Source organism: Narcine bancroftii, chromosome 14 (assembly GCF_036971445.1).
Source record: "Narcine bancroftii isolate sNarBan1 chromosome 14, sNarBan1.hap1, whole genome shotgun sequence".
In the NCBI taxonomy this organism is placed as follows: Eukaryota; Metazoa; Chordata; class Chondrichthyes; order Torpediniformes; family Narcinidae; genus Narcine; species Narcine bancroftii.
Window position 1 is genome coordinate 47,945,412 of NC_091482.1, and position 27,630 is coordinate 47,973,041.

At 40.0% G+C, this 27,630-nt stretch overlaps 1 protein-coding gene across 6 annotated transcripts in view; it reads right to left on the reverse strand.

Moving 5' to 3' along the window:
- Nucleotides 1-4,454: 4,454 nt before the first annotated feature.
- The window catches only part of zfand6 (zinc finger, AN1-type domain 6), a 44,345-nt gene continuing 21,169 nt past the window's right edge, over nt 4,455-27,630 (reverse strand). For 5 of the 6 annotated variants that reach the window (XM_069911295.1, XM_069911291.1, XM_069911293.1 and 2 more), the window contains 6 exons: nt 20,988-21,096; nt 14,831-14,926; nt 10,911-11,020; nt 8,734-8,973; nt 8,480-8,596; nt 4,455-4,669 (listed from right to left, as the gene is read on the reverse strand). In XM_069911295.1, coding sequence (XP_069767396.1) covers nt 4,521-4,669; nt 8,480-8,596; nt 8,734-8,973; nt 10,911-11,020; nt 14,831-14,926; nt 20,988-21,096 — 821 coding nt within the window. In that variant the 3' untranslated portion in view covers nt 4,455-4,520. The remainder of the gene's footprint in view (nt 4,670-8,479; nt 8,597-8,733; nt 8,974-10,910; nt 11,021-14,830; nt 14,927-20,987; nt 21,097-27,630) is intronic. The other variant, XM_069911294.1, reaches the window with a different exon arrangement.

The window sequence follows — 27,630 nt, forward strand, 5'->3', positions numbered from 1 at the left end:
ACCCCCTTGATACAATGGTGCAGACATTCAGTGGAATGACAAGCATGTGAATCTACAAAGAAAACTGCAAGTTTATGGTCAACTCTATATGTGGCAAGGTTCTGGACTCCAGTATGACCAGCCTGCGACTTTATTTCTGTAACAATTTGCTATCCACAATTTAAATACAAATGATACATTAATTAATACATTAAGATCCAACTGCGCTGGGTAGGTCACGTCTCCAGAATGGAGGACCATCGCCTTCCCAAGATCGTGTTATATGGCGAGCTCTCCACTGGCCACCGTGACAGAGGCTCACCAACGAAGAGGTACAAGGACTGCCTAAAGAAATCTCTTGGTGCCTGCCACATTGACCACCGCCAGTGGGCTGATCTCGCCTCAAACCGTGCATCTTGGCGCCTCACAGGTCGGCAGGCAGCAACCTCCTTTGAAGAAGAACCACAGAGCCCACCTCACTGACAAAAGACAAAGGAGGAAAAACTCAACACCCAACCCCAACCCACCAATTTTCCCCCGCAACCATGTCTGCCTGTCCCGCATCGGACTTGTCAGCCACAAACGAGCCTGCAGCTGACGTGGACTTTTACCCCCTCCATAAATCTTCATCCGCGAAGCCAAGCCAAAGAAAAAAGAAACATTCTTTGGCTTGGCTTCACGGACGAAGATTTATGGAGGGGGTAAAAGTCCACGTCAGCTGCAGGTTCGTTTGTGGCTGACAAGTCCGATGCGGGACAGGCAGACACGGTTGCAGCGGCTGCAGGGGAAAAATGGTTGGTTGGGGTTGGGTTTTTCCTCCTTTGCCTTTTGTCAGTGAAAAAAGAAACATTAATTAATACATTAATACAAATGATACATTAATTCTGGCCATCTGTAGAAAATACATCAGATACATGACTTGAACATAAAATATTAGAGATCTTATTTGTCCATATTCTAGACAAAATTAATTGCAGAATAAATAGTTACAATAAGAATTTTCTAAATACAAATTATCTGTGTCAATAACATACAGTGCATTAAAATGATAATTTCAAGGAAATGTAAATATCATTATTCCCAGTAGATTCAACTGGCATTGGTGAAAACACATTTAATAAATCATCCAATTTGTATTAAGGGCATTTTTATAGTTATATTTTGCTTTGGTTATCAATGTAGATCGAATTCCAGCTTTACTAAAACGATATTACCTTGAATCTTAGGTTTCTTTGTCACATCAAAATTATGATGGGTACAGATAGAGTAAATGGCTTTTTCCATCAAGGTTAAATGAGACAAGAACTAGAGGACGTGGGTTAAGGGTGAAAAGCGAAACATTTAAAGGGGCCTTCATGCAGTGAGATTTGGAACCAGCTGCCAGTTGAAGTGGTGAATGAGGACTCCACTCTTACATTGAAGAAAAATTTGGATAGGTACATGGATGGAAGGGGCACTATGGAGAGGATGAACCTCCTTGAGACAAGGAAGAATAGTTTGTTACAGACTAGATGGGTTGAAGGGCCTTTTCTGTGCTGTAGTGTTCCATGGTTCTAGCAGGGCTTCAGATGTGCACATTTGACAAAATGGGAGTGACACTCTGCCTTCTGGGGTCTGATCAGAGTTTCTGACCAAGTGCAAGGAATGAACGGCTGAAGGCAAGAGATTAGTGAACTGTGCAAAGACCTCATTTCCTGTGAGATGTTTGTGGAGCTGAATAAATGAAAAATATTCAAGAATTATTAAAACAGAGCACTGCACCTCCATTAAGCTCAGCAAAGTCAATACAATTCGGAATCAGAACATCACAAAATTTGTTGTTATACAGCAGCAAACATTTATATAAAAACCACTTGACAATAAATAAAAATAGTGCAAGAAAAAGTCAAAATAAGGCAATGTCTGTGGTTCATTGATCATTCAGGAATCTGATGGCAGAGGGAAGAAGCTGTCTTTGTGCCACTGGGTGCTCGTCTTTAAGCTCTGGTATCTTTTTCCTGGTGGTGGCAAAGTGAAGAGGGCATGGCCTGGGTGGTGAGGCTACAAGCTGCTTTCTTAAGCCACCGCCTCGTGTAGATGTCCTGGATGTAGCGAAGACTGGTGCCCGTGATGTCACAGGCCGAGTTAACAACCCTCTGGAGGGTTTTTTCCTGTCTGGACAATGATACAACCAGCTAGAATGCTCTCCGCAATACACGTATCAAAGTTTTTGAGAGACTTCAGTGACACACAGAATCTCTCAAACTCCTCACAATGCATAGCCACTGACATTTCTACACTTGCTTAAAAGCTTTGGATTTTATTTGAGGTGGTGAAGATTTAATGGTGATTTGCTCTCAACACACTCAGTTGGGGTTGTAGAATTAGACCAAGTATCTGGAAGAGGACATGGAGAAAGTGGAGAATCCTGATTATCGTACTCCTGAAGGAAGTGCTCAATGATTTGTGAAACATCAAGCCTCGCTGCGTTTCTACTCTTCCAGGTTCACCAAACATCCAAATAGCAGTCAATCATTACTGATCCTTCAACAATAATTAAACGTGAATCAGGGTCAAAGTTGCATTTGGTGCTTATACCTTGCATTCAAGCTAACAGAGTATATTTGTACTGGACAATTATTCAAATCATTCCTAGACCTCATCAAAACTAACTGCCTGGAAAGATCTCTCATTCATCATCACCACTTTACAACTTGTTACATTTGGTTCACAATTAATTTTCAAGATTAACATAAATTGAAAACAACTGGTCCTGTATCCACTATCAAGATTTTGGTGACACAGATTTTCTTGCTTAACTCCATATGTATGGTAGAGCGGAGAAGAGCTTAGTTAAATTGTTCTGTAAACACAAGGAACATTATTTCTAAGAAACTAACATTACTATTTAATATACACTTCAAAAAAACTATCCATGTGAAACAAATCTCACATGAACGCTCACAGTGTAACCTAGAAGTCTAAATTAGAAAAGTGACAAATTGAGAACAGTGTATGTTTAAATTTAAAGTTCAGATTTATTGTCAGCTACACACATACAACCCTGAGATTATTTTGCCTGTGGGCCAGGTAGAATTTCTACTTTTAGGTCACCGTACTCAAGGAAAAAAATACATATACAAAGAAGGAAATGTAAACAAACCGACTGCGCAATATAGAAAAAATATTAATAATAATATGCAAAGTGAGAAATGAGTGTCTGTTGCTTAGAAGTCTGTTGGTGGAGGGATAGCAGCTGTTCCTGAACCTGATGGTACAAGTCTTATGGCCTGCATCTCTTTCCTGATGGCAGCAGCGAGAACAGAGCATGTGCTGGGTAGCGTCTATCCTCGATGATTGCTGCTGCTCTCCAACGGCAGCGTTCGCTCTGGATGTTCTCAATGGTGGGGAGAGCATTTGCCTGTGATGTACTGAGCTGTGTTCACTACCTTTTGCTCAGGGCTTTACGCTCAAGGGTATTGGTGTCCTCATACCAGGCCATGATGGAGATCAGCACACTTTCCACTACCCATCTGTAGAAGCTTGCCAAGGTTTCTAATATCAGACCAAACCTCCACTAACTCTTCATGAAGCTCTTTATTGTGCGTACAGCTGACAGTTTCTACTATTCAATGAACAAATAAGCAAACACAATCAAAAATGCCTTCCGAAATGAAGTGCCTGTGTGGGTCTGTGCGTGCGCGCACCCATGCAGGTGTGTGCGAGCTGGTGTGCAGAGCACGACTTAGCCAGAATCCTATTTTGAGTTTGAAGCACAGGAAGGAATTTTCCATTACAGATGAAAAGAAAACAAGTCGGTAGTTTTCCTTTGTAACTTTATTTAATCAAAGTTAAGACAGTGAATAAACTAACATAAATACAGCACAATTACCATCCTGTGTTTCACGTCTGCTCAGGGTTAAGCATCACTGCATTTTCTGATTATATCTGTAGTCAGCACTGAAGTGCATATGAAGTTTATCCATTCCGGATACATAATGTAAAATCAAACCACATACATTTGCTTGAAGTACATAAATAATGAAATGGAGCAACAAATAACCTAGGATGCTGACACGTGGGGGCCTTCTCATGGACAGAGCAAAGCAGAGGTAAGCATACATTCGGTTAGGGAGAGGCACACTTGTGCCCTGCGATGTGAGAAGACCTGCTGCTGAGAAAGGCCATGTACACAAAAGAAGAAATGCCAATCGGATCCATGCGTGTAATACTGGATGGAAAAGCACATTCCCTCCAATACTCCTACTTGTGTTTTAAAAATAAGCTCGACACTTAACTAAGATTAAATGGCTGCAAAATTTAAATGGCTGTAAAATAGACGCTTCTAAATATGCAGTAATTTTCCAACCACTGAATAAGTCCAAAGAAAAGTGAAAGAACTTGTCAGTCAGCTCTCAGACTCTGTATATTCATGATTTAAAGATCTATGCAAGTACAATGCTCCAAATTCCCAGAATGAACTACAAAGCTCAGCGTATCCTCTCCGCTGTTTAATTAGGTTCCCGTCGTTTAAAAGAAAAACATTTAATGTAAGTAGCAGTTCAAATCTTCTGGATCTTTTCTCCAACTACAACGGGATTTTCTTTCCTTATTTTTTCGGCAGCGTCAGCTTTGTAATCATAAGGGCAACTGTGCTTGTCCGAGTAACGATGTAGTCCACAGAACAGATTCCCACACCTGCAATCAAATCCTGAAAACAGAAACACAGTTTGAGCAAACATTCACTGCTCTGGACACACACGGAAAGGTAAACACTGAAGGCCAACTCACTGCAATTGCAGGGTTCAAACAGGTCATTTCTGCTGTGTCTGTACTTTGCCCGTTCCCTCTTTATCTGTATTCTTACCCACATGTTTTACTAGGATATTTAAGAATGGCTGAAACTTAACAGAAAGAAACCTTAAATCATCTCTTGGTTTATCCCAAGTTATTTTTCAAGGACTGAATGGTTTCTGCAGACAGTTATCAATAACCATGAGACTACATTAGTCCACAGAGATATCCTACAATCAAGTAATTTGCTGATAATACACAAAAGTGCTGGAGAAACTCAGCAGGTCCCATAAGAGGCAAAGATATATGTGAAACAGAGTATATAGAGGTGTTTGGGAGATAAATTGGGAAAGGTTTGTTAGAGCAGGTCACACTCAGACACTAAGAAACAGAATTTTTGCAGGAGCTTTTGCAAAAAGAGCTCAGGCTCCTGATGGACTATTATTTGCAAAAGGAAACAAATGTAACAACAGGCAGTAGCAGTTTTGTCAGGAAAACAGAACTTACTGTCTGGAAGGTCATGTGATCTTTGCAGGCAGAGAGGAGAAAAAAAGAGGCTTTGCTCTCAGAGAAAGGAGGGAGAGACGGAGAGAGAGAGAGAAGAGAGAAAAGAGAGAGAGAGAGAGAGAGAGAGAGGGAGAGAGAGAGAGAGAGATCGGTTCCAGAGGGACAAGCTGGCAAGCTTTGGAAGACGGCCTGGTCAAAGGAGAAGACTGGCTGTCTGGTGTTTCCCTTTGAATAGGAGAAACAGAAAGGAACTCTGTGATGACCTGAAAGAAAGAGGTGATCATCTGGAAAACCCTGAAGGGGACAAGTTGTGGATGTCCTCGAACAAGAAAAACTCTCTGAAAACCAACAAGAACCCTTCTGAGTGGTAACCATTTACCTGTTAAGCACCAAAGTCTGGTGAACTTTACTAATGTTAACTTCTGTGCACAGTACAAGAATTGCCTGCAACCATTGAGATTGGACTGTGAACCAAAGAACTTTGCTCAACTTACACACACATTAGAAGGGGGCTTAAATGAGTCAATAGAGACAAGTTAAAGTTTGATTCTATTTTCATGTTCAAAGATAATTAAAAGCAACTTATGTTTAAATTACCCTTTGTCGTGGTGCCTATCTATTGCTGCTAGGTTTTGGGGCCCTCTGGACTCGTGACATATACACCAACATTTTGGGCCTGAACCCTTCGGCAAGGTATACCCCTAGGCGTTCATTTTGAATCAGGGATACACAAATGTTGGCGAGCAAGTTACACTTTTTCAAGCAGGCTTCACAACAGCTTTAAAACACACACAGAAAGGCTGGAAAAACTCAGCCCGTCTCGCAGTGTCCATCCTCAAGGTCTAAGCAAAAAGTAGGCAGTGGTCTCAGGGTTTGCTCAAGATTCCAGCATCTGCTGTTCCTGTGTCTCCATTAAACCCTCTTGATAATTCACTCTCTACTTGACTCAGTGGCAGCTTTGGCCCTTTAGGAGTGAGGAGGCAGACTGGAAGGTGGATGAATCAAGTGTGTGGAGCTAAAACAACCTTGAAAGTGCTAAGCTGAAAAGTGAGACCAAATCTTGACGTAAGGATTGGAGAGGAAGGTAAGTCTGCCTGCCATCAGCGTTGGAAATTGATTCCACTTTTGCAGAGGTAATTATCACGGAGCACATCAAAACAATTTGTCCCCTCAAACCATCCTAAGAGAAGAGCTTCATGGGTGATGATGAGTGAAACATTTTTTGCAGTTCCAGGGCCAAGGAAATCAAGTGAACATGTTCTGTGCTAGAACAAGTAGGAATTGAATCATAATGAGGGAGAGGGAAAAGATTGTACTTTGATTAGGGATGACTCACTTTTATAGACAGTCATGGCATGGTGAAGAGAAATAATTAGCACAGTGGCATGGGATTCATCCACTTTGAAAGACCAAACTGAACAAGGATGTTTAGATGCATGGTGAATAATTAGGTGGAAGTGAGGGAAGAAAATACAGGATGGGCATGCTCAAAAATAATGAGCCTCTCAATTGATACTGAGGCAAGAACAATCAAGGGTAAAGCAGGAGATCAGATAGTTGGTTGAGGGGAAGAGCTAGGGTTATTCTCATTTTACTGCACAACAATGGAGTAGTAAATCAGCTAAATGGGAGAGAAAGCCAAAATACAGTAAACCCTCGTTTTCTGGAATTCAAGCAACCGGCAAAAAAAAAACTGAGGAAAATAAATTAAAAAAATTAAAATAAATAAGAATTTTAAAAAATTAAATAAAATTGGAACATTGTAAAAGTAAATGTTCTCTGAACATCTCTAAAACATAAAACTTTGGTGAAGATGGGAGAAAATATTCAGCCATTTTCTGTCTTTTGTTTGGCTCCATGGAGGGGGGAGGAACCTGCAGATGCACCGAGAGTTAAATGTTTTCAAAGAATGTAACTGAAAATAAAGTAAAATGTTTTAAGGTTTATATATTTGTGCAAGTGAAGTTTATTCATTGTAAGTACAGTATCGTATTTTCATCTTTTAAACAGTTAATTCTTAATGCAGGTTCCATTAGTTAGGTATTGGAAGAGTGAGTTTCAAGCAACTGGAAAACTCACTTATCCAGCATCTACCAATCCCTGTTGGTGCCGATTCCTGGGTTTTTACTGTAGTTACATGCATGCTTGATGCCTATATTAAGTTCATCAAATTATTCTGCAACCTAAACATTACAGAGCCCCAAATGTGTGTACACTGACAATGAGCAGGGCCACTGAAAGAATCATTCTCAAGTTTAAAAAAAAATCAAAACTCAGATCAGCACTGAGCACTCTCTGCCATGTCTCCAAGGAGAGGGGATCCAAAAACTGTTGGGAGATGGTGTGCAGAGTACGCTAGAAAACCGGTAGCAAAGTAACAACCTGGCTTCTGGGCCAAGGCAAAAGTCAGAGGTCATAGGTAAATAAATTTACCTACTTTGTTTTATGATAACCAACTGAAAATACAGCTTCCAAATCAAACAGATTAAAATTACATGGAAATGAATCAAAGACATGAAAGAACACATCACCAACAGCACAGTTTACCACCCTTAGAACAAATTATTTGCCAGGGCTTATCGAAATATTCAGATTTTGCTCGTGCAGTTCTGTATGCCGTGTGATAACAATTGTGCATGATCCAACATTATATCCTTTCTTCAACGTTAATCATTTGATCCTCCTCTGTTCCCTCTCTGCGGTATTATGATTAGATTCCTACCTGTTGAAACAGGTACATTACAGGGAGGATTCAATGGCTTTGGAGAGGATGCAGAAGAGGATCACCAGAATCTTGCCTGGATTGGAGAGTACATATTAGCCATAAGAATTGGTTGGACAAACTTGGATTGTTTCCTCTTGAGCTGAGGGGTGATCTGATAGAAAATTATGAATGGCATAGATGGTGTCTTTTCCCCAGGTGGAGATGTCAAATACTAAAGGGCATTGGAGGTGACAGGAGGGGAAGTTTAAAGAAGATTTTTAAAAAAATAAACAGATAGATGCCGGAGATGGAAGCAGATACAATGGCAACATTTAAGAGGCATGTACAGGCAAGGAATGGAGGGATACAGATCATGAGCAGGAAGAAGGGATTATTTTAAATTGGCATCAGAGACAGCACGGACATTGTGGGTGAAAGCTGTTCTATGTACCGAGAAGCAGGGAGTTGACCTCTCAATCGGTTTGCCCGGTATTCCTTCTGCAGCTCCACACTGACCTGTAAGTCCCACTTTTTTGCGACATGTAAAACAACGATTCTTCTTCTGTTTGGGTTTTTCAGGGGAGTTGTCCTGTCCATCAGAAGAAGTCTGTGCAATTTCTTTTGATGTAGATGCTGCAATAGATCATTAAAACTTCAATAAAGGCAAGAGTTGTGCATTGGTCACACGCGACGTGGAAGAGGCAGGAGAATACAGGGATAGGTATGGGTTTGTTAAACAAAGTCACGTTCCAAGGAGAATTTTTTTTTACCTAGATTTGTGAAAGCCTCCTCTATTTTTCTCTTAGTCCTCCGTGAAACCTCTTCCAGTGATACGCAGTCATCTGCCTCACTCTCTGTGCTAGCGTCATAGCTGTACCCTGTGTCTGTGTTCTTGGATGAACTGGAGTAATCTGAACTATCCATGGCACAGTCGTCACCATTATCTCCCACTAGTGATTTGTCACAACTGTCCAGCGATGCTCTCGCTAACTCTCGCTCCCCACCCAAATCTGCCATAAGAATCAGACCATTTTAAATTTCAGGCACTTTTATTCTAAAATTACAATAATTTGCACTATACTACTTTAATCTTAGCTGCACCCACTTTCACAGGTGGATGTTTTTCTGTTATTTGCAAAAATATTTATACAATTTAAATATAAAGCTTATTTTTCATAATTTAAAATAAAGTGACTAAACAATTTGTTTATACTTTATTGTCCTCTGGAAGGTACCACCATTTTCTTGACTACTGTTAAAGATTACGATCAAAATGGAATTTTGGCTAGGTATCCAAAACCTTGATAGATCCAGGGTACTTTTGGCATGAATACTGGGGACAGATTATAACAAGGACTGAGTCATTTTAAAAAGTAAATGTGAATTGTTTTCATTTCTATAAAACTCAACAATGGTTGAGGTCAAATATTGTGACAACTCAGCCCGCTATAAAGACCTACACAAAGATGCACCAAATGTTTTACTGATAGTCCCCGACATAATTTTTCAAAGTTATGACAGTTTGTATCCATACTGTACTTCAAATTTTGGCTAGGCTATATTATTCAGTATCTCCCAACATCTCTGCGTTGGTCCCCACATTGATCCCACTGCCCCGCACTCTCCACACAGCCATGTTGGTCCCTACGGATCCCACTGCCCCTTTCTTTGCCCACAACCCCGTGTTAGTCCCTACACTGATCCCACTGCCCCACTCTCTCCCCACAGCCCCATGTCGGTCCCCACTTATCGACATGATGGGAATGCCGGATTGTAACCCCACCGAAAGTTGAGGACTACCTGTATTTAAAGAATTATTAGCTAAAGGGTGAATTGACACATTGTTTAAAAAATGAACAAAGGGAAAAATCTGTCTGTTATTAACCCTTTGGATTCTGGACATTTTTAACCTTTCATAATATATACTCCAGACTGGGTCCATGGGGAAACTACAGTGGGGGTTGGTATAAAACCAGACCCGTTAAACCAATTTCAAAACTGTTCACACAGTGGAGTTCCTATAAAGATAGCCAGCGAGATTGCATACAGGGAATGGGAAATGTACTAAAAACAGCTGGGTCTTTGACCTGAGATACTAACTGTTTCCCATTCCACAAAAGCTGCCTGACCAGCTGAGTGTTTCAACCATCTGCCTTTTATAGATTTTCCCAATGGGAAATGGATGAAAACATTTGGCTAGAATTAGGGGATATGGGTTAATTGGGATTCAGAAAGTCAATCGTTCAGGTATAAAAGGGCTAGTTAAAACCACAGTTGAGCATTACTGTTTCCTGGAGACAGGAGAGCAGGTCTATTGGGTGGAGCAGAGCACAGGGAGACAAGAGGAATAAAACCGAGAGGGGAAGGGAATGAACCAGGAATAAGCAGAGAGGGTTGAACAAACGAGGAGCAGAAGGAAAGAATGGAATGGAGCAGAGATGCAATGTTGGAGACCCTACAGGTCACTGGCGAGTCCTCACTTGGAGTACTGTGCACAGTTTTGGGCACCTTATTTGAGATAAGGTGTGGAGGTGTTGGAGAGGATACAGAGAAGATTTACTGGAATTTTACCATGAATGAAAGAGTTAGCATTACGAGGAACAAATATCGGCTCTTGGACTGTACTTGTTGGAATGCAGAAGAATAAGGGGGAACCTCAGAGCTATTTCGATTGGTGAAAAGGCCTGGACAGAGTTGATGTGGCAAGAATTTAAACTTAGACATACAGCACTGTTACAGGACCTTTTGGCCCATGAGCCCACAGACTCCACACACTCTGACAAAATATTTACTCACAACATGCAAGCATCCTCCGTCATAGGTATCATGGCACGTCTCTAACAAGTACCTACTGGACAAGATGCTATTTTTGTGTTCAAACGCATTCTCAAAGTATGCATTTGGCTTTCAGGTGTCGGTTGAAATGATATCTGGAAGGAGAATTTACCCTGTAACTCTTTTTTGGGTATTTCCTGTTTATCTTCCGTGTGGTCCCCGTCACTCTGGGGACTTGTTACAGTTTCTTGGGATAGTAGCAGCAACTGGTTGGACACTGATCTGTAAAGAGAGAAGCAGGTTTAAGCAAACAATTAATGGAAATTAAGCAGAACTAAATACAATTTCATCGACAATTGGAAGCAGGAGAACAATGTCCACATTGCTAAAGTAATGAAGGTTGAGTGTCAAAACTCCCAGCTCCTCAAATCTTTTTAGGAGTAGGAAACTATTAAGGCCTCTGGTTCTGTGACAAAACTTAATTCCCTTGAGCTGATTTTAAACTTACGCAAGACACAAACGTGGTGGATAAATTCAGCAGGTCACACAAAATCTATAGGAAGTATAGATTTCGGGCCTGAGCCCTTCGTCATGAATCAGAAAATACGTGGATGTCTGAATAAAAATGTGGGGGAGGGGAGGGAGAAGAAAGGGAGGAAGTAATGGGCCAATATGGAGGATGGTCGAAAAGAAAAAAGCTGAGAAGAGATGGGGAGAGGGCAGAGGACTAAGAAGGGTAGCTTTATGATAGGAAAAGTAAGGGAAGAGGGTGGGGAACTGAAAGAGAAAGAGTCTGCTGAATTTCTCCAGTACATCTATGTATTGCACTCAATCCCAACATCTGCAGATGCTTTTGTCTAATTGATTTTAAACTTTCTACGTTCCCTTCTTCAGTTTGCTACTTATTTTCTGGACACCCTATTCTGTCACCAATCAGTCCATGATTTTACTGCAATCCTGCGGAGTTTCCAGCCTAGCTCAGAGGGGAAACTGCAGAGATGCCCAGTTTTTCATTCCCTATTGCAATCCCACATATTGCAGGAAATTAAGACTTTGTTCTGACACCCCTGCCTCAGATTCCAAAGCAAATATATGCCTCTAAAGAATTGTCTGAAGATACAAGGATGGCAAATAGCTCTGCAGAACAAGTAGAGGTTTTGTTTGCCCTCAAGGGACTCTATCTGATGTCCTGATGTCCCATGAGCTTCTTGAGATCACCACATGAAATCAACATTTATCAAGTCTACCTCTTTTACTTGTGATTCCTCCCCAGTCACCCTTTAGCTCTAGAATAACCCACAGAACATATCAGCTTTCTTCAGCAAACCCCAAATGTACATTTTGAGACTAACAGACTTTTGTAGATAGAGTAGATTTTCAGAGCGAATTCCAGAATTCATGTTATTTTTTTTTTAAACAACCCATCCAGTTGCTTATTTTTCTTAACACGCTCAACCCTTTGATTCTTTTATGGCAATCTCTAATTTTGTTCACACACCTTTTGATACTTCAAACTGCATTTGCCATTTTGACACTCTACTCACACATCATTATGTCACCACACTGACCACCTTAATATCCATTGTTGTACAATTAACCTAGTTACCTCCCAGCCTATTCAACCTTTCATTTAATTTCACTGCTATTTTCCTCAATTTGATTTCAGTAATCCTCAATCCTATACATCTGTTACCAAAAATAATCCTCTCTTCACCTGCCACATCCCAAAGCTCGTATGAGAAAGATCTATTCCATGTAATCCTTCAATTTTATCCATGGTGACTTTTTGTACCTGTGCAACAACCTTCTCTTATTCCTTACCAATTTTATCCATGGTGACTTTTTCTACCTGTGCAACAACCTTCTCTTATTCCTTACCAATTTTATCCATGGTGACTTTTTCTACCTGTGCAACAACCTTCTCTTATTCCTTACCAATTTTATCCATGGTGACTTTTTCTACCTGTGCAACAACCTTCTCTTATTCCTTACCAATTTTATCCATGGTGACTTTTTCTACCTGTGCAACAACCTTCTCTTATTCCTTACCAATTTTATCCATGGTGACTTTTTCTACCTGTGCAACAACCTTCTCTTATTCCTTACCAATTTTATCCATGGTGACTTTTTCTACCTGTGCAACAACCTTCTCTTATTCCTTACCAATTTTATCCATGGTGACTTTTTCTACCTGTGCAACAACCTTCTCTTATTCCTTACCAATTTTATCCATGGTGACTTTTTCTACCTGTGCAACAACCTTCTCTTATTCCTTACCAATTTTATCCATGGTGACTTTTTCTACCTGTGCAACAACCTTCTCTTATTCCTTTTTTACCAATTTCTTGTTGCTCAGAATTTGTTAAAAATGATTCCTAATTTACCTAAAGTCCTTTTGCATTCCCCATTCATATTCTGTCATTCTGTGAAACATCCTATTAGCTATTTCATACTCCATGAATGGTTCAACTATTGATGCAAACATAACAAAAATGCTGAACTTTCACCCTTCAATCCATCTAATAAACTGTCAAAGGATACAGCAAAATCCGTCACCATTTTACTGCTAACCTATGCATACCATATTGTTTTGGACACATTTTACCAACTTACCCAGCAACTCCACAGCCCTCATGACCACAACCATGCTTTGGTAAAGCCTCAAGAAGCACATATTCCTTCAACAAATCCACAATTTCTGTATCTACCGTAATTCCTCTTTTAATGATGTGCTTTTACAAACCATTGCTTCACCATCAGAAAACAAAACATGTTGATCTGCCATCACCTGATCCTATTCCATATCCAGGGGAACATTAGCACAAGTCTCAAAACCCAGGGAGTCGAGAAGAATTTGGAACTACTTAAGTTGTGCTTCCCCGTCCCACCACGGAATTTATCCTAGTGGTATAAAAGAGAACACATAAAAATGTGAACTTAACCCTCTCTTCACCTAAATCTGTAGAACGTTGGTGCAACTAGGATCCCTGCCTCAAAGCGCCAGTAAACCAGGTTCAAACCTGACTCCCCTGTGCTAACTGTGTAGGGTGAGGAACCTGTGAAATTCTTCCCTACAAAAGACTGTGTAGGCCACCTTTAAATATATTCAAGGGATATGGGGAGAAACAGAAATTAAAGTACTCAATTATCATATTAAATGAAATTAAAAAGCCTAAGTGGCCTCTTCCTTCCATCTTTCGTGTTTCTTTTGATTTAATTTTTAAAAGAAATGCAACATAGTAACAGGCCCTTCTGGCCCACAAGCCCACACCACCCAAATACATCCATGTGACCAATTAACCTACTAACCATGTGTGTCTTTGGAATGTGGGAGGAAACTGTAGCACCTGGAGGAAAACCCACGCAGATCACAGGGAGAACGTGCGAACTCCTTACGGACAGCTGTGGAGGCGAACCCGGGTCACTGGCGCTGTAATAGTGTTGCGCTAACTGCTATGCTAACCCCGCCACCCTTTCTTTGATTACAGTTAAGATTACATCACAATTTGGTAGTTAAGCACTTTACATGTTCTTACAAAGAAATATAAAATTCATTAAGAAAAAGGTAATTAGACCCAAAAATGTGACCCTGCTACAAGTCTTCATAAAAATATAATTTAGATTTGCTCGTGCAGTTCTAATAAAGGCTAACAAATAATTACAGAAATACAAACAGAAAATGCTGGAAATATTCAGTGGGTCAGGAAGTATCTGCGGAGAGAGAAACAGAATTAATGTGTCAGGTCAATAGTTTTCACATTTTGTTCTGATTAATCCCAAACTCAGCTTGTTTCTTCACAGATCCTCCCTGACCTGCCAAGGATCTCCAGAATTTGGTTTTCATTTCAGATATTTCAGATTTCCACCATCTGCAGTTTTTTTTTTGTGTTTCAAGTAATCATTGAAGTTTTATCTGTGGAGAAGATCACCGAATATCTTTAATGAAGAAAATGGTGCCAAAATATTCTATTTCACTGTACACATTCCCCATTTCATCATTATTGTAAAATCTTAGTTTCTAACTTCTTCCTATACATTTCCTTAAGCCTCGTTTAATTTCACTTCTCTTCTGGCCCCTTTTCTTTTTCTTACCTCTTCCTTCCCTTTCTTCCCTCTCTTTTAATAGATCTTCCCTTCTTCTCCTTTTGCTTTCTTCCCCTTTTCCCTCTTCCCATTATTGGTTGTGGACTGAAGGATGAGTAAACATACATCATTTTACACCTCCTTTCTCCATTTATTACCTTACTATATTTACTATTTATTTTAAAATCAAATTGACAAAAAAAACGCAAAAAAAATACACACACCTTACTCTACATTACAGTTTACAAAATATTTATAATGACGAAGAGCTATTCAATAATTAGCTAATAATTGTCCCTAACTGAAATTACCAGTAAGTAGACGAACCCTTTAATTCTCATTACTGGTTGTGTACAATCTTTGATCAGATTTTTCTTTATACAGGATGGTTAGAGTAGAAAAGATATCCATGTTAAGGATTCCACTTTAACGGCACGTGGCTACATAGATCTACCAATGTGGCTAGAATCGTGGCCTCTGGGGTGCCAGTCCCCAAACAGGTACAACTCAGCACCAATAAACTTTGAAAATTTGGGTGGGAAATTCTTTGCCATTTTATTCCAAGGGTAATCTAATGAAACAGTGGTAAAATGCAGTAAATTCTGGAAATCTGAAATTCAAAAAGGGTGCTCTATGTACTCAGCAGGACTGACGGAATTTGTGGAGAAATAGTTACCGTTTCTGGTTGCTGGACTTTCATGAAAACTGATACGTTCAGATGAAAGACTTGATCTGAAACATTTTCTCTGCGGCTCACCAATAATGCTGATTGCCTTTCTCAACATTTTGCAGCATTTTCAAATAAAATGCAAAGAATTTCCACTAACCCATTAGAACATTAGCATTCCAGTCAACCAAAGAATTAACTTTACCTTGAGTCCCACAGATAAGGAGGAAAACAAAAAAAACTGTACACTTAATCACTTAAAGGCAAATCTCAAGTATTTTACTCAAATTAAAAATCCCAATTTAACTTCAAAGCATGCCAAGAGGTCCCATGAATATCAAGATTATGAACAAGAAATGAAATGTTAGTGTACTGCCAATTTTGATCATTATCAAACTTCAGAAGCTGAGCAAAAATGCATTATGTACAATTTCATTTGCCAAATAATTTCCAAAGTCCCCCTCCATGACTTCCATGAGAAATAGGGACAATGTTTCAGTATTATTGTGACCCATTGTGGCCACTCAAGATCTCTTCACTTGTCAGGACGGCGCAACAGCGACTGCACTTCCTGAGAAGACTGAAGCGGGCAAGGCCACCGGCCGCCGTTATCGAGAGCGTCCTGGCTGGCTGCACCAGTGTGGTACAGTTGCTGCATTGAAATGGATCAGAGGTCAATGCACAGGACCAAAAGAGTGGCAGAGAGGATCACTGGAGTTCCCCCTCCCCAAATCCATTGAAGTAGTGATCCATCGAGATCGTTGTCTGAAGAGAGCATGCAAAATGATTGAGGACCCCTTCCACCCTTCATACAGCATCTTTCAGCTGCTCCTGTTGGGGAAGAGATACAGGAGGATCAGAGCCAGCACCTCCAGGTTGAGGAACAGGTTCTTCCCACGGGCAGTGAGAATGCTGAACGACCAAAGGAACTGCTCGCACTAACCATCCGAGATGAAACAATATTTATTTAGTAATATGTATATATATGAATACTTGTCCTGCATATGAATTATTCAGGTGTGTGTTATGTCTGGTTGTGTGTCTGCTTCTTTTTTTGCCCCGAGGACTGGAAAAAGCTCTGTCGTTGGGTTGCACTTGTCCAATCAGATGACAATAAACGATTTGACTTGAGTACTGCCCTCTGCCCAGTTCTTCCTCAAAAAGAACGTTCTGAACTGATTCAACTTTTGCATTTTGGCTGAATTAGGCATTTTTAACATTCTTCTGTCTAATATTCGAACCTTTGGAAGTTCTGTACAGCATTACCTTAAATTCAAAGCCACTAATTCATGTTTGCTTGCTCTGGGCTTTACAAGCAAAGTCAACGTTTACTCTCAAGCTGGTGGTAACCTTGCATTGTAGGAGCCCTGGTGATAGCCAAATGGATTGTCAGGTTTTGGACAACTCAAGGTAATTAGATACCTCTTTCACCACGACGTTAATGGCACAGATAAGACATGTTTTGCTTTTAATGGACACATTATAGCCAGGGATTGCTCAATGTTGGGTCAGGTATGCTGTAGGTATGGCTAGCTCTGTAGGACATCTCTTCACCACCACTTTTAGGATCTATTATGTATAATTTCTACTGTGTGCAGCCATTTCCTTATATCACATGAGTGAATAAAAGTGAAGCAACCATTAGAATCTTTTATTTCATTAGGTTTGGTATTTTGACAAATCACCTACTTGAGATTCTTCGGGTGTGTGGAGAAGGTTATTGTACAAGGCTGATCAGTTCCACATTTTCAGTCTGTGATGGTGAAACAATACATCTCCAATCCAGGATAGGTTGTGACTGATCCTGATGCATTGGGATGACCCCACGCACAAAGTAATGTCAAGCTACACCTGAATGTCGTTTAGATCTGAGCAAACAGTGAGCCTGCTGGAGGAACTTAGCAGTTAATTCAGCATCAATGGACAGTCAACATTTCAGGTTGGGACCCTTTATCGAGACTAGATCTTGTTACACAAGGGCAGAGATCAGAATGTTGAAAAGTGACGACGTTCAGGCGAGGCTAGGTATCATCTGTTCGGAACTTGCTTCCATTTGTAAAACATGTTTAAAATTAGAAAATGTACCAACAACATTATGAAACAACATTTAAGACCAATTCACACAATGAGGAAATGAGGAGAGGAACATTAAGAAAAGTTTAAAAAACAGATGTAAAGATATTTAAGTACCTGAAAGCATAGTTGGTAAGAGTAGAATTAAGGAAAATGGGGATGGATTAATTCTGATCTCGTCTACATTTGTCTTTCTGCCTTTAGCCTTCCTGCCTCTGTCTCTCCTTCCAAATTCCCACTCTACTCTTGACTCCCCCCCGCTTCCTCTTAGTGTCCATCTACACCCCTTTCCCTTTCAACATCTGAGCTCTCTTCCCCACTTCCTGCAACCCAACCTTATCCTACACTTCAAATGCTGCCCATTTGCTCTTTCCTGGAGGAGGACACTGGACTATTGTCACGAACATTCTTTTTAGTCACCCCCCAATTGTTGGTAGTCTTCTTGAAAATAACTCCCAAACCTCTGCTCAATGCATGCAGTTTAACCTTGACCTCTCAAGACCTAGCCAGAAAGTGTCAGGAGTATCTTCAACCACCTATACAGTGCTGTGTTATATCAGCAGATCACTCTCCTGTTGCTCGGTAGACAGGCTGGCAGTCTCCAGCATTGGATTCAATGTCATCACCACTTTATGTATAATAACCCTGGTGGGGCATGTGTCACATATAGATTCGACTGGCTAAGTCATCTTCCCTGAAGAACATTAGTTGGGTGATTTTGTTTTTCAGTTATTTTTCCATTCTTGTTCACAATTTACCATGGTAGAATTAAACTTTATCATTCCATTTTCCTGGATTAGTAACCAAGTACCAACTATCTGACAACCAAAAATTTAAGAGGTAACATCTCAGGTTTTATAACTCAAGGTAATTTGACATAACCCTCTGGTTCATACTAAAGATTTTGTAGCAAAAGAAACACAAATCGCTTTGACCTATTAAAAACAGACTGCCTGAGGTAGTGATGGAGGCAGGTACATTCACCAATGTTTAAAAACATTTATAAAATATGTAGATGAGCACTTAAAACATCATGTAAAATTGGATTTGTGTGAATGTCATTGAACCAGCATTCCAGATACAAATTGCATCTGTTTCTATCTCTTGCCTTCAATTCTGAGGGGAGAGTTCTGCTTATCAGCATGGAGGCTGAAGGGGCAGGAACGATTACAACATTAAAAAAAGTTTGGACAGGGCCATGGAAAGGTTTTGGGGGAGAATGGGTCATGTTGGCAAAGGGGCTAGCTTAATGGGCGGTAAGCTATGTTGGGCTGAAGGGCCCGTCTCCAAGCTGTACAACGCTCCCTGATATTTACTCGTTACCTCCAGTATTTAAAAACAGCATGGGAATTGCACTGATTTGCTTTCAACTCAAGTTAACATTTGCTTTTCTTGTCACGGGCACATCAGTCAACAAAAACTAAGGACTAATCTCAGCACTTAACTCATTGTAAATACAGTTCTGAAAACACTCATCTAGCTACAATTTTTTCAAATGTGTGGAACGTTTATGGTTTCACCATCCTTTCAAGCAAAGAGTTCAAGATCCCCACTACTTGGTCTTCAATTTTTTTTTTAACCCCCATGTTCCCAGTTAACAAGTTTTCAATAATTAAAAATGTCAACAGGAACCATTTGGCTGAGGCTCTTATAAATTTATGGAGCCATAGAGCATAGATACAGGAACATCAACTCATGCACATTCTTACTATCAATTACCATTCTACAAAATCCCATTTCCAGCATTTGGTCCAACGTTTCCTCTGCCTTGGCAATTCATAAACTCATCCAGATGTTGTGAGTGTACCTGTGTACACCACCTACCCTGAAAGTGCTTTCTTGATTCTTTGACTGCTTGACAGTGAAGGGTAGGGATAAGTGGAGTTGAGACAGAATTATCAACAATAATGTTGTCAAATGTGAACTCGCAGGACAATATGGCTCACTCCTGCTTGTCCAATACTTCTAACAAACACACCATACAGTTTTTGCTGAGCAAGTTATCTGTATCTCAAGTTTCAATCAACATGAAATACAATTTGAGTTTACCACAATATGCCACACAGCTTCAGACAACCCCTTTAATAGACTTTGGCTGTTGGCAAGGTAGAGATAAATTTCAATATGAATTTCAGATAAACTTCCCTTCCTAAGAAGTCATGAACACTTTCCAATGACTAAACTGTAAATGTAGTAGGTGACTTTTAAAACCTTAACCCTGATCATGGTGTGAAATATAAAGTGTTCACAATCACTTCTCTGGAGACAAAGTCTTGGAGAACAGGTCAGCTTTATTTCAGGTCTGCAGAGCCGGGTGTCTCTTAGTCCCAAGGCACACGGAGGTCCAGAATCATCACTCTTTTGTACACTCCCGCGCTCAACATCACCACACCTTCATTTAGTCTCTTCCAATCGGAATTTCAATACCTTACAACCTTCTCCTTTTCCCTTCCATGCCTGCAGATACCACACAGTCCCTCCCTCATTATACATCACATGTTATGTTAATTAGGCAGTCCCATCCTTAGGGGCATCTAAGTTAATATTCATGTCTTTATTAAGCAAGCACAATGGTGACCCTAGGTCACTGTGCTAGTCCGAACCAGATTCCTTCATCCTTGAGGTTTCTGATAAAGGGTCCACTTAGTGCTGTCTATTTTCAAGCTCTAATCTACATATTTCGCATTCCATCACCCTTCGCAGAATGGTGCTAGTTTAATCATCTTCACCCATTTTTCACAATGGCAAAAGTATACTGCGCCAATATTCATTTTTAATAATATCCTTAACTTTAATAAAAATGACCAAAGCCACTTTAATAACAGTAGACACGGAGTAGTAACACAAGAATTGCAAGATGAACATCACTACTGAGGAGAGGAGAACAAATCTTATCGTAAGTAGGATGTCTTAATTAGAGCACACCTAGAAATATCGTGCAGTTTTGATTTATTTAGCTTAAAGAAAACCCATATATTATCAGAGTGAAGATTCACTAAACTAGTTTTTGCCATTTGAGGAGAGATTAAGTAAACTAATGATATTTCATTAATTTTTTTTTTAAAAAGATGACATTGAATGCAGTGAAGATTAATTACCCTGTCAGAAGTTAGTTAATTTACAACTAAAATGAGGAGACATTTAATCACGTAAAGGTGGCAATATTTTTGGAATTCTCCGCTATTCTCAAAACTACAGATGCTTGTTCTGCTCAGGAACATAAGATGTGAAATGAACACGCCTCACTTTATGACATGCTGATTCCTTGACTAACATTTGGAATAAATCCATTTCATAAATTTGTTCACTTGCATGATGCAAATTTACTGCATAATTTATGTGCTTTTACATATATTTGATTTTTTCTTGTCCAAAACAGTATCTAAAAAAATTACACATATACTGCTCATGAGTTAAGTTACCTACCTAGAATGGCCAGATGTAGAGGAGGAGAATGTTGATGGTAATTCTGGGGGATTTCCTTCTGTGCATTGAACAGGATACACATCTGTTAAACTGCTCAAGTTGGCAGATGCTATAAAAGAACACATAAATAAATTATACATGGAATAAATGTGAAAGTGGTTAATTTGGCATTTATCGCTTCTACTCTCAATAATCACGATTAACTTGATCAAATTATTTCAGTGTCATTTAGCGCCTCCAAGTAAGAAGGTGTATGACCCTTTAACACTTAAACAGAGACCTGAGGCAGATGCTCCAGCGTATTTCATCAGATAGGCTATTAAAATCAAGCTGTTGGGCACTATTCACGGAAATTCTGATGAAGGGTCTTTGACCTGAAACATTAACTATCTTTCCCTTGCCACACATGCTGGCTAGTGGAGTGTTTCCATTATTTTCTATGAGGAAAATTCTCCCTAACTTACTGCTAACAATCATTTCTCTCTCAATGAACATCACACAAAACAAGGTCTGGCTATTGGAAAAATATTGCAAATGCGTAAAAGCTGAAATAAACCAGAAAATGTTGTAAATAATTAGTCACCAAGCCAGCATTCTATTTGGATCTTCTCTCCACCTTTCTCCCACCCCCTCAATTATTTGGTGCAGAACTATGCTTCCTTTTTGTTTCATATTCAAGTTGCCCTTAATTGCTTTGTGCGGCAAATATCTGTGGACTATCGATTTAAATAGTCATCATCCTTCAAATTTAAACTACATATTCACCGTACATTATCCCTCCATTTATCATTTGTTTTACTCTCTCACAACCTATCAATATCCATCTGTAGTTTGCTTATTTAATCCTCTTCTGTATAATCCATAAATTTGGCTATGGTACATCCACCGACTTCCCCAAATCATTCATGTTCATTACATACAGCAATGCTACCAGCACTGACCCCTGTTTATCCCAACAGTTGGCAACCTGTGAATTATCTCTGTTCTCCCAATTGCTGCTTCCTGCTAGTTAGCCAGTCCTATGTCATAATTTAGTAGCATCCAGAAACCATGAAACTGGATGAATCCACAGCCAATATAGTTTTTTGTGAATTCATTTTCTTTAAATGATAATAGATTGCCATTCAAAATTTGGAAGTTATTGAACTTTATAGAAAAAAGGGTTAGCAATGTTAATATGCACTGACAAAAGGCAAAGGAGGAAAAACCCAACACCCAACCCCAACCAACCAATTTTCCCCTGCAACCGCTGCAACCGTGTCTGCCTGTCCCGCATCGGACTTGTCAGCCACAAACGAGCCTGCAGCTGACGTGGACTTTTTACCCCCTCCCTAAATCTTCGTCCGCGAAGCCAAGCCAAAGAAAGAAAGAGATGAAATAAATTAACATGAATTAAAAGCTAGAAAAGAGATGTGCACTATTATCAAGATGTTGGTCTTCCAAATTTATCCTTGGAATCATAGTATTCCTCTGTAAATGAGAAGTGTTTCTAAGGTATTTCAACTTGACACAGACCTTCACCAATAAAAATGTAAGACAATTATAATGTTCTGGCTAAAAGGATGCCACAATTTTGGATGAATTTGTTCATTTTCGTTACTTTACACCTACTGTAAGATACTTTGCTTTCATTTCCATGTTAAAGCAGAATCCTCTAAACACTTCCACAGATTCATTATGTTGATGCCCCAAATGTAATTTTTTTTTTGCTTAGGAAAAACCAGTTGATTAAATCTGTCCATTGTTACTGTAGACAGCCACTGCCATTGGCTGCTCTACACCTCATTCAATCACACTGCAGCCACCATACTCACAACAGGACACTGCGCATCCGCAAGCACCACGAGGGTGCGTTAGTTGAATCGAGAACTAGCAGGGAGCAGACGCCACACTGTGGGCTCCCTCTCCCTACCCTGTTTATCATGTTTGGTTGTGTTCTGTAAAGTCTTTTATTTGGTTTACCTCACCTGCCAACTTGAGTTGTTATTAAGCACACAATTACAAACAGTTATAGCCACAGACTAAATGACATTGGAGACAAACTTGACACATGTTCTGCACATGGCATACCATTTAGCCAGGAGCTGTGTGCCAATACACACATTATTTACAATGACCAACATGAAATTAATTATTTTGAATACTTAATTAGCACAGCTTTGGTACTGCCCACATGATAAGTAATGAGACTTTCTTTGAGGTGTGTGCAGCTCAAATTATATAGAGAAAAAAAAGTCTGAATACCCAGTCTCACTTTCCCCACGTGCTCCACAGTTAAATTTTAAATTACTTCAATACTGGTGAAGAGAAAAAAAAAATGCAGGAAAGTTCAAGTCTGTTGCTTATCACTGGGAAAATGACAAAAACTTAAAGGGGTTTAGGTGATTTGCTTGAAATATAAAAAAAACCCTGGCAGGTCTTGAATGGTGGATGAGGAGAGGATGTTTCCTGTCCTAGGAGAATCTAAAACAAGAGGTCACTATTTAAAAATAAGGCTCACCCATTTCATACAAGGAAAAAGGAAACTTTATTTTTCTTTTTTTTTGTAATTCTTTATTTATCGCACTATGAACCATATCAACCAATATATTTACAGATGCATCTCTTTAAATATTCAGTGAATTTTCTCTTTTTTTTCCCCATCCCTCCCTTCCCACCCCCCCCTCCAAAAACAGTAAATATTGGACATATAAAATACAATAAAACAATATCTTTATACAAAAGGAATACAAACAAAAAAGACATATCATCTACTTATTCACATTAAATCTGATCGTGTTTATCTTATCATTTTAGGTGGTGGTGGTCCGAGGCCTGCTCTTTCTGTTATGTTCCATATATGGTTCCCAGGTTTTTTCAAACATTGTAACTTTGTCTTTTAAATTATATGTGTTTTTTTTTCCCAATGGGATACACTTAAACTTGGCTACATATTCCATTAATGTTTATAGTCATATGGTCCAACGTAGCCATCTTATATCTTTATTTTCACTTCTTTTCCACCACTTCACCACCTCCATCCCTTTTTCCATGACTGTTTTTTTAAAGTTTTCCTTTTTAATCTCAATATATGACAATGCATTTAAGACATGAAATACCCCAACAATCCCCACAAGCAATAACCCCAAATGAACCTCCCCTCCTTGGATTGCCTCCTGTCCCTTGACGGCAACCACAACTCCCCTTTCCATCCGGTTTGTGAACTTACTCGCAAGCATCAACCGATTTCGCAGTGACCATTATTCTCCCACCCCCAGCCCCCTCAGAGAACACTATTTTCCTATACTTATAACAAAGCTCTCGCTCTTTTTTTCCTTCTTCCCCTTCACTTATCCATCTTTAAATCTTTATATATACATATCTCTACTATATTTTTTACATATTTTTGTATATTTTCTTGCCAGTCTTCCTTCTTGTCACTCCTCCTCCTGTCCTGCAAATGTTCTGCAAATTCTTGGGCTTTCTTTGGGTCCGAGAACAGTCTATTCCATTCCCCAGGAATGAATTATTTGAGTACTGCTGGATGTCTTAATATAAAGTTATACCCTTTCTTCCATAAGATTGTTTTTGCCGTGTTGAATTCCTTCCTCTTCTTTAAAAGCTCAAAGCTTATGTCCAGGTAAAAAAAAATATTTTTTGTCCCTTATATTCCAACGGCTTATTGTCTTCTCTAACCTTCATTCTTGCCTGCTCCAGTATGTTCTCTCTTGTCATATCTCTGAAAAATTTTACCAATATGGATCTCGGTTTTTGATGTGGTGGCGGTTTTGGTACTAGGTCTCTATGCGCCCTTTCGATTTCTATTCTTCATGTGAATCCATTGTTCCCAGCACCTTTGGGATCCATCCTTTTATAAATTCTTTAATATCTGACCCTTCTTTGCCTTCTTTCAGGCCAACTATTTTTATGTTGTTTCGCCGACTGTAGTTTTCCAATATGTCAATTTTTTGTGACAATAAATCTTGTGTCTCTAATTTTTTTTCGCTCTCTTCCAACTTTCCTCTTAAATCGTTCATCTCCATTTCTACAGCAGCTGCTCGTTCCTCCACATTTTCTACTCTTTTCCCTATTTCAGTCATGACCAACTCTAAGCTTTGCATTCTGTCTTCAGCTCTTTTCATTTTTCTTTTGATTGAACCAAATTCTAATGATGGCCATTCTTTTAATGACCTCATTTGTTCTTTGAAAAAGGCTTTACCTAAACTTTGTCCTTCTATTTTACCTTCTTCTTTCCTTTGAAATTCTTGGTCTTCTTCCTCCTCTTCTTCTGTGTCTGTGTCGTCTTCTTCTCTTCTCTGTATCTATGTATCGTCATCCTTCTCTGGTGAGCTGCTTCTGTCTCCTGTTGTTGGGCCTCCCGCCGCAGGTCGACCCGTTGTTGGGCCTCCCGCCGCAGGTCGACCCGTTGTTGGGCCTCCCGCCGCAGGTCGACCCGTTGTTGGGCCTCCCGCTGCAGGTCGACCCGTTGTTGGGCCTCCCGCTGCAGGTCGACCCGTTGTTGGGCCTCCCGCTGCAGGTCGACCCGTTGTTGGGCCTCCCGCTGCAGGTCGACCCGTTGTTGGGCCTCCCGCTGCAGGTCGACCCGTTGTTGGGCCTCCCGCTGCAGGTCGACCCGCTGCTGGGCCTCCTGGCACAGGTTGTCCCCCTGTCAGTTGTCCCGTTGCCGCTACCCCTTTTCCAGCCCTTCATTCTTTTTCTAACCACTCTTCTTTTCTTCTTTCTTGTTTACTTCCCCCAGCCGAACGCCCCAATACTGGGCGTCTCTTAGCTGGCCGCTTCCCAGCTGAGTCCCCCTCCTGTCGGCGTTAACCTTTTCTTTTACTTGCGCACTGCGCATGCACAGTTGCACATCTCTTCTTGGCTCTGAGAGCCATTTTTGAAGTCCTCCAGACACCGCTCCTCTGGGGACTCACCAACACCGGAGATCGGCCGCTCCTCTCCACGGTGGCTCTCTGCTCCAACGTGCAGCAGGTAAGGCTTTCTTCTTTGTTCTCCAGTGATTTTCCTTCTTCCCTTTTCACTGTTATTCTTACTTTTTCTCTTTAGGGTGCCATCTTCTGTCTCTTCTCTGTAACTTTCTCTTCCTCTATTTTATGTTTATTGAGCTCTTGTTTTTTTTCCACACTTTTTTTTCTTTTCTCTGGAGAGGGCTAGTTCCATCCGACCAGCCACTACTCCATCACGTGACTCCTCCTTTTATTTTTCTTCTTGAAGGGCATGATCTTTGGAACAAAGTAATTTTTGAATATTTTTATGGCAGAGGTAGATAGTTTCCCGATAGGCAAAGGAGTGGAAGGTAATTCGAAGTAAGAGACTATAAAAGGCCATTGAGGTTCAAGGTGCTGAGTGACCTACTTCCACTCTTAATTTATATATGCACATTTTAGTGCTCTGGGGACAGAACGGGCCTCAGACCATCCAACAAGATGTTGGCTGACTTAAAACGAGGGAAAATTCAAATGGCTGTGAGTGAAGAGAACAGAAAGATAGATGCGGAATCTGACCTCCAAAGGAGAAACAATAGCATTCTCAATGGAACCCTGCCAATTAACTGTAATAAATAACTGAAGACTTGGATAAATTGCATGCATCCATATCCAATAGTGCAAAATCTATCCAGTCCCTCCGTCCTTTGTGATAAAAAGTTTTACCCAAATTGAAAGATGAAAATGAATGCGTCACAAATGATATTATCCAAATCTTCTGCATTTTTTTTTTGAAGGTGCTACAATCATAAATGATCCCCCACTACTTCTGCCACGTATTCCTTATACATTTTCACAAAGGCCAAGAATCTAAAATAGCAACTACCATGGTATTACCCCACTAACAACAGCACTTGGGTAATATTGCTCAAATCAAGAACTTCAGTCGGCAAATTCCTTTAGAAATGAAGTGGCTTATTTCATTGGGTGGTGTAATCTCCTGCACAAGCAACTATTTTCCTGAATGCTACCAAGATTGCAATATCTAAGTACAATTTCACAACATATCAGTAGTTTTCATATTTTCAAATAGATTAAAAAGTGGGTGGACCAAAATAATTGTCAGGTCAAAATCTCCCATCAGCTGGCTGGGTGACAAATTGCTGTTAGAGACAGTTGCTTCACCACCATAACTCTGATCTTTCCAGACATGGAAAAGACCACAGAAAGATCAACAGAGAGGATCGAAATGCCAATTATACGCATATAACCAACTGGCTGAAAAATGCTGGTGGCACCAAGATCTTCTGGAAAATGACATTAGGCAATCTGGAATATTGGGGCACTGGAGTAACTGCACATGGAAGAACCTAGGCTGAAGTTCTGAAAGTACGGTAGCAACGTCACAAGATAACTCCCTTTTCGGATCATGTAAAGCAGGGGTGTCAAACTCAAATTCACGGAGGGCCAAAATTAAAAACTTGGACTAAGTCGAGGGCCGAACTAAATATTTATTGAAAATTTTCAACAACATCTGCATGTTTTCTCTTCTTTCAACATATGTAATGTTAAACTTTTTCTTATTAAAAGAAATGTTTAATAATAGTTTTGGATAAACTCTTTCATTGTCATTGGCCCATTTCCTTTGGAGCTCTGAAACCGTGCACATGATGAGTCAATGAGGGATGATTAAAGCAGTGGTCTTCAAACTTTTTCTT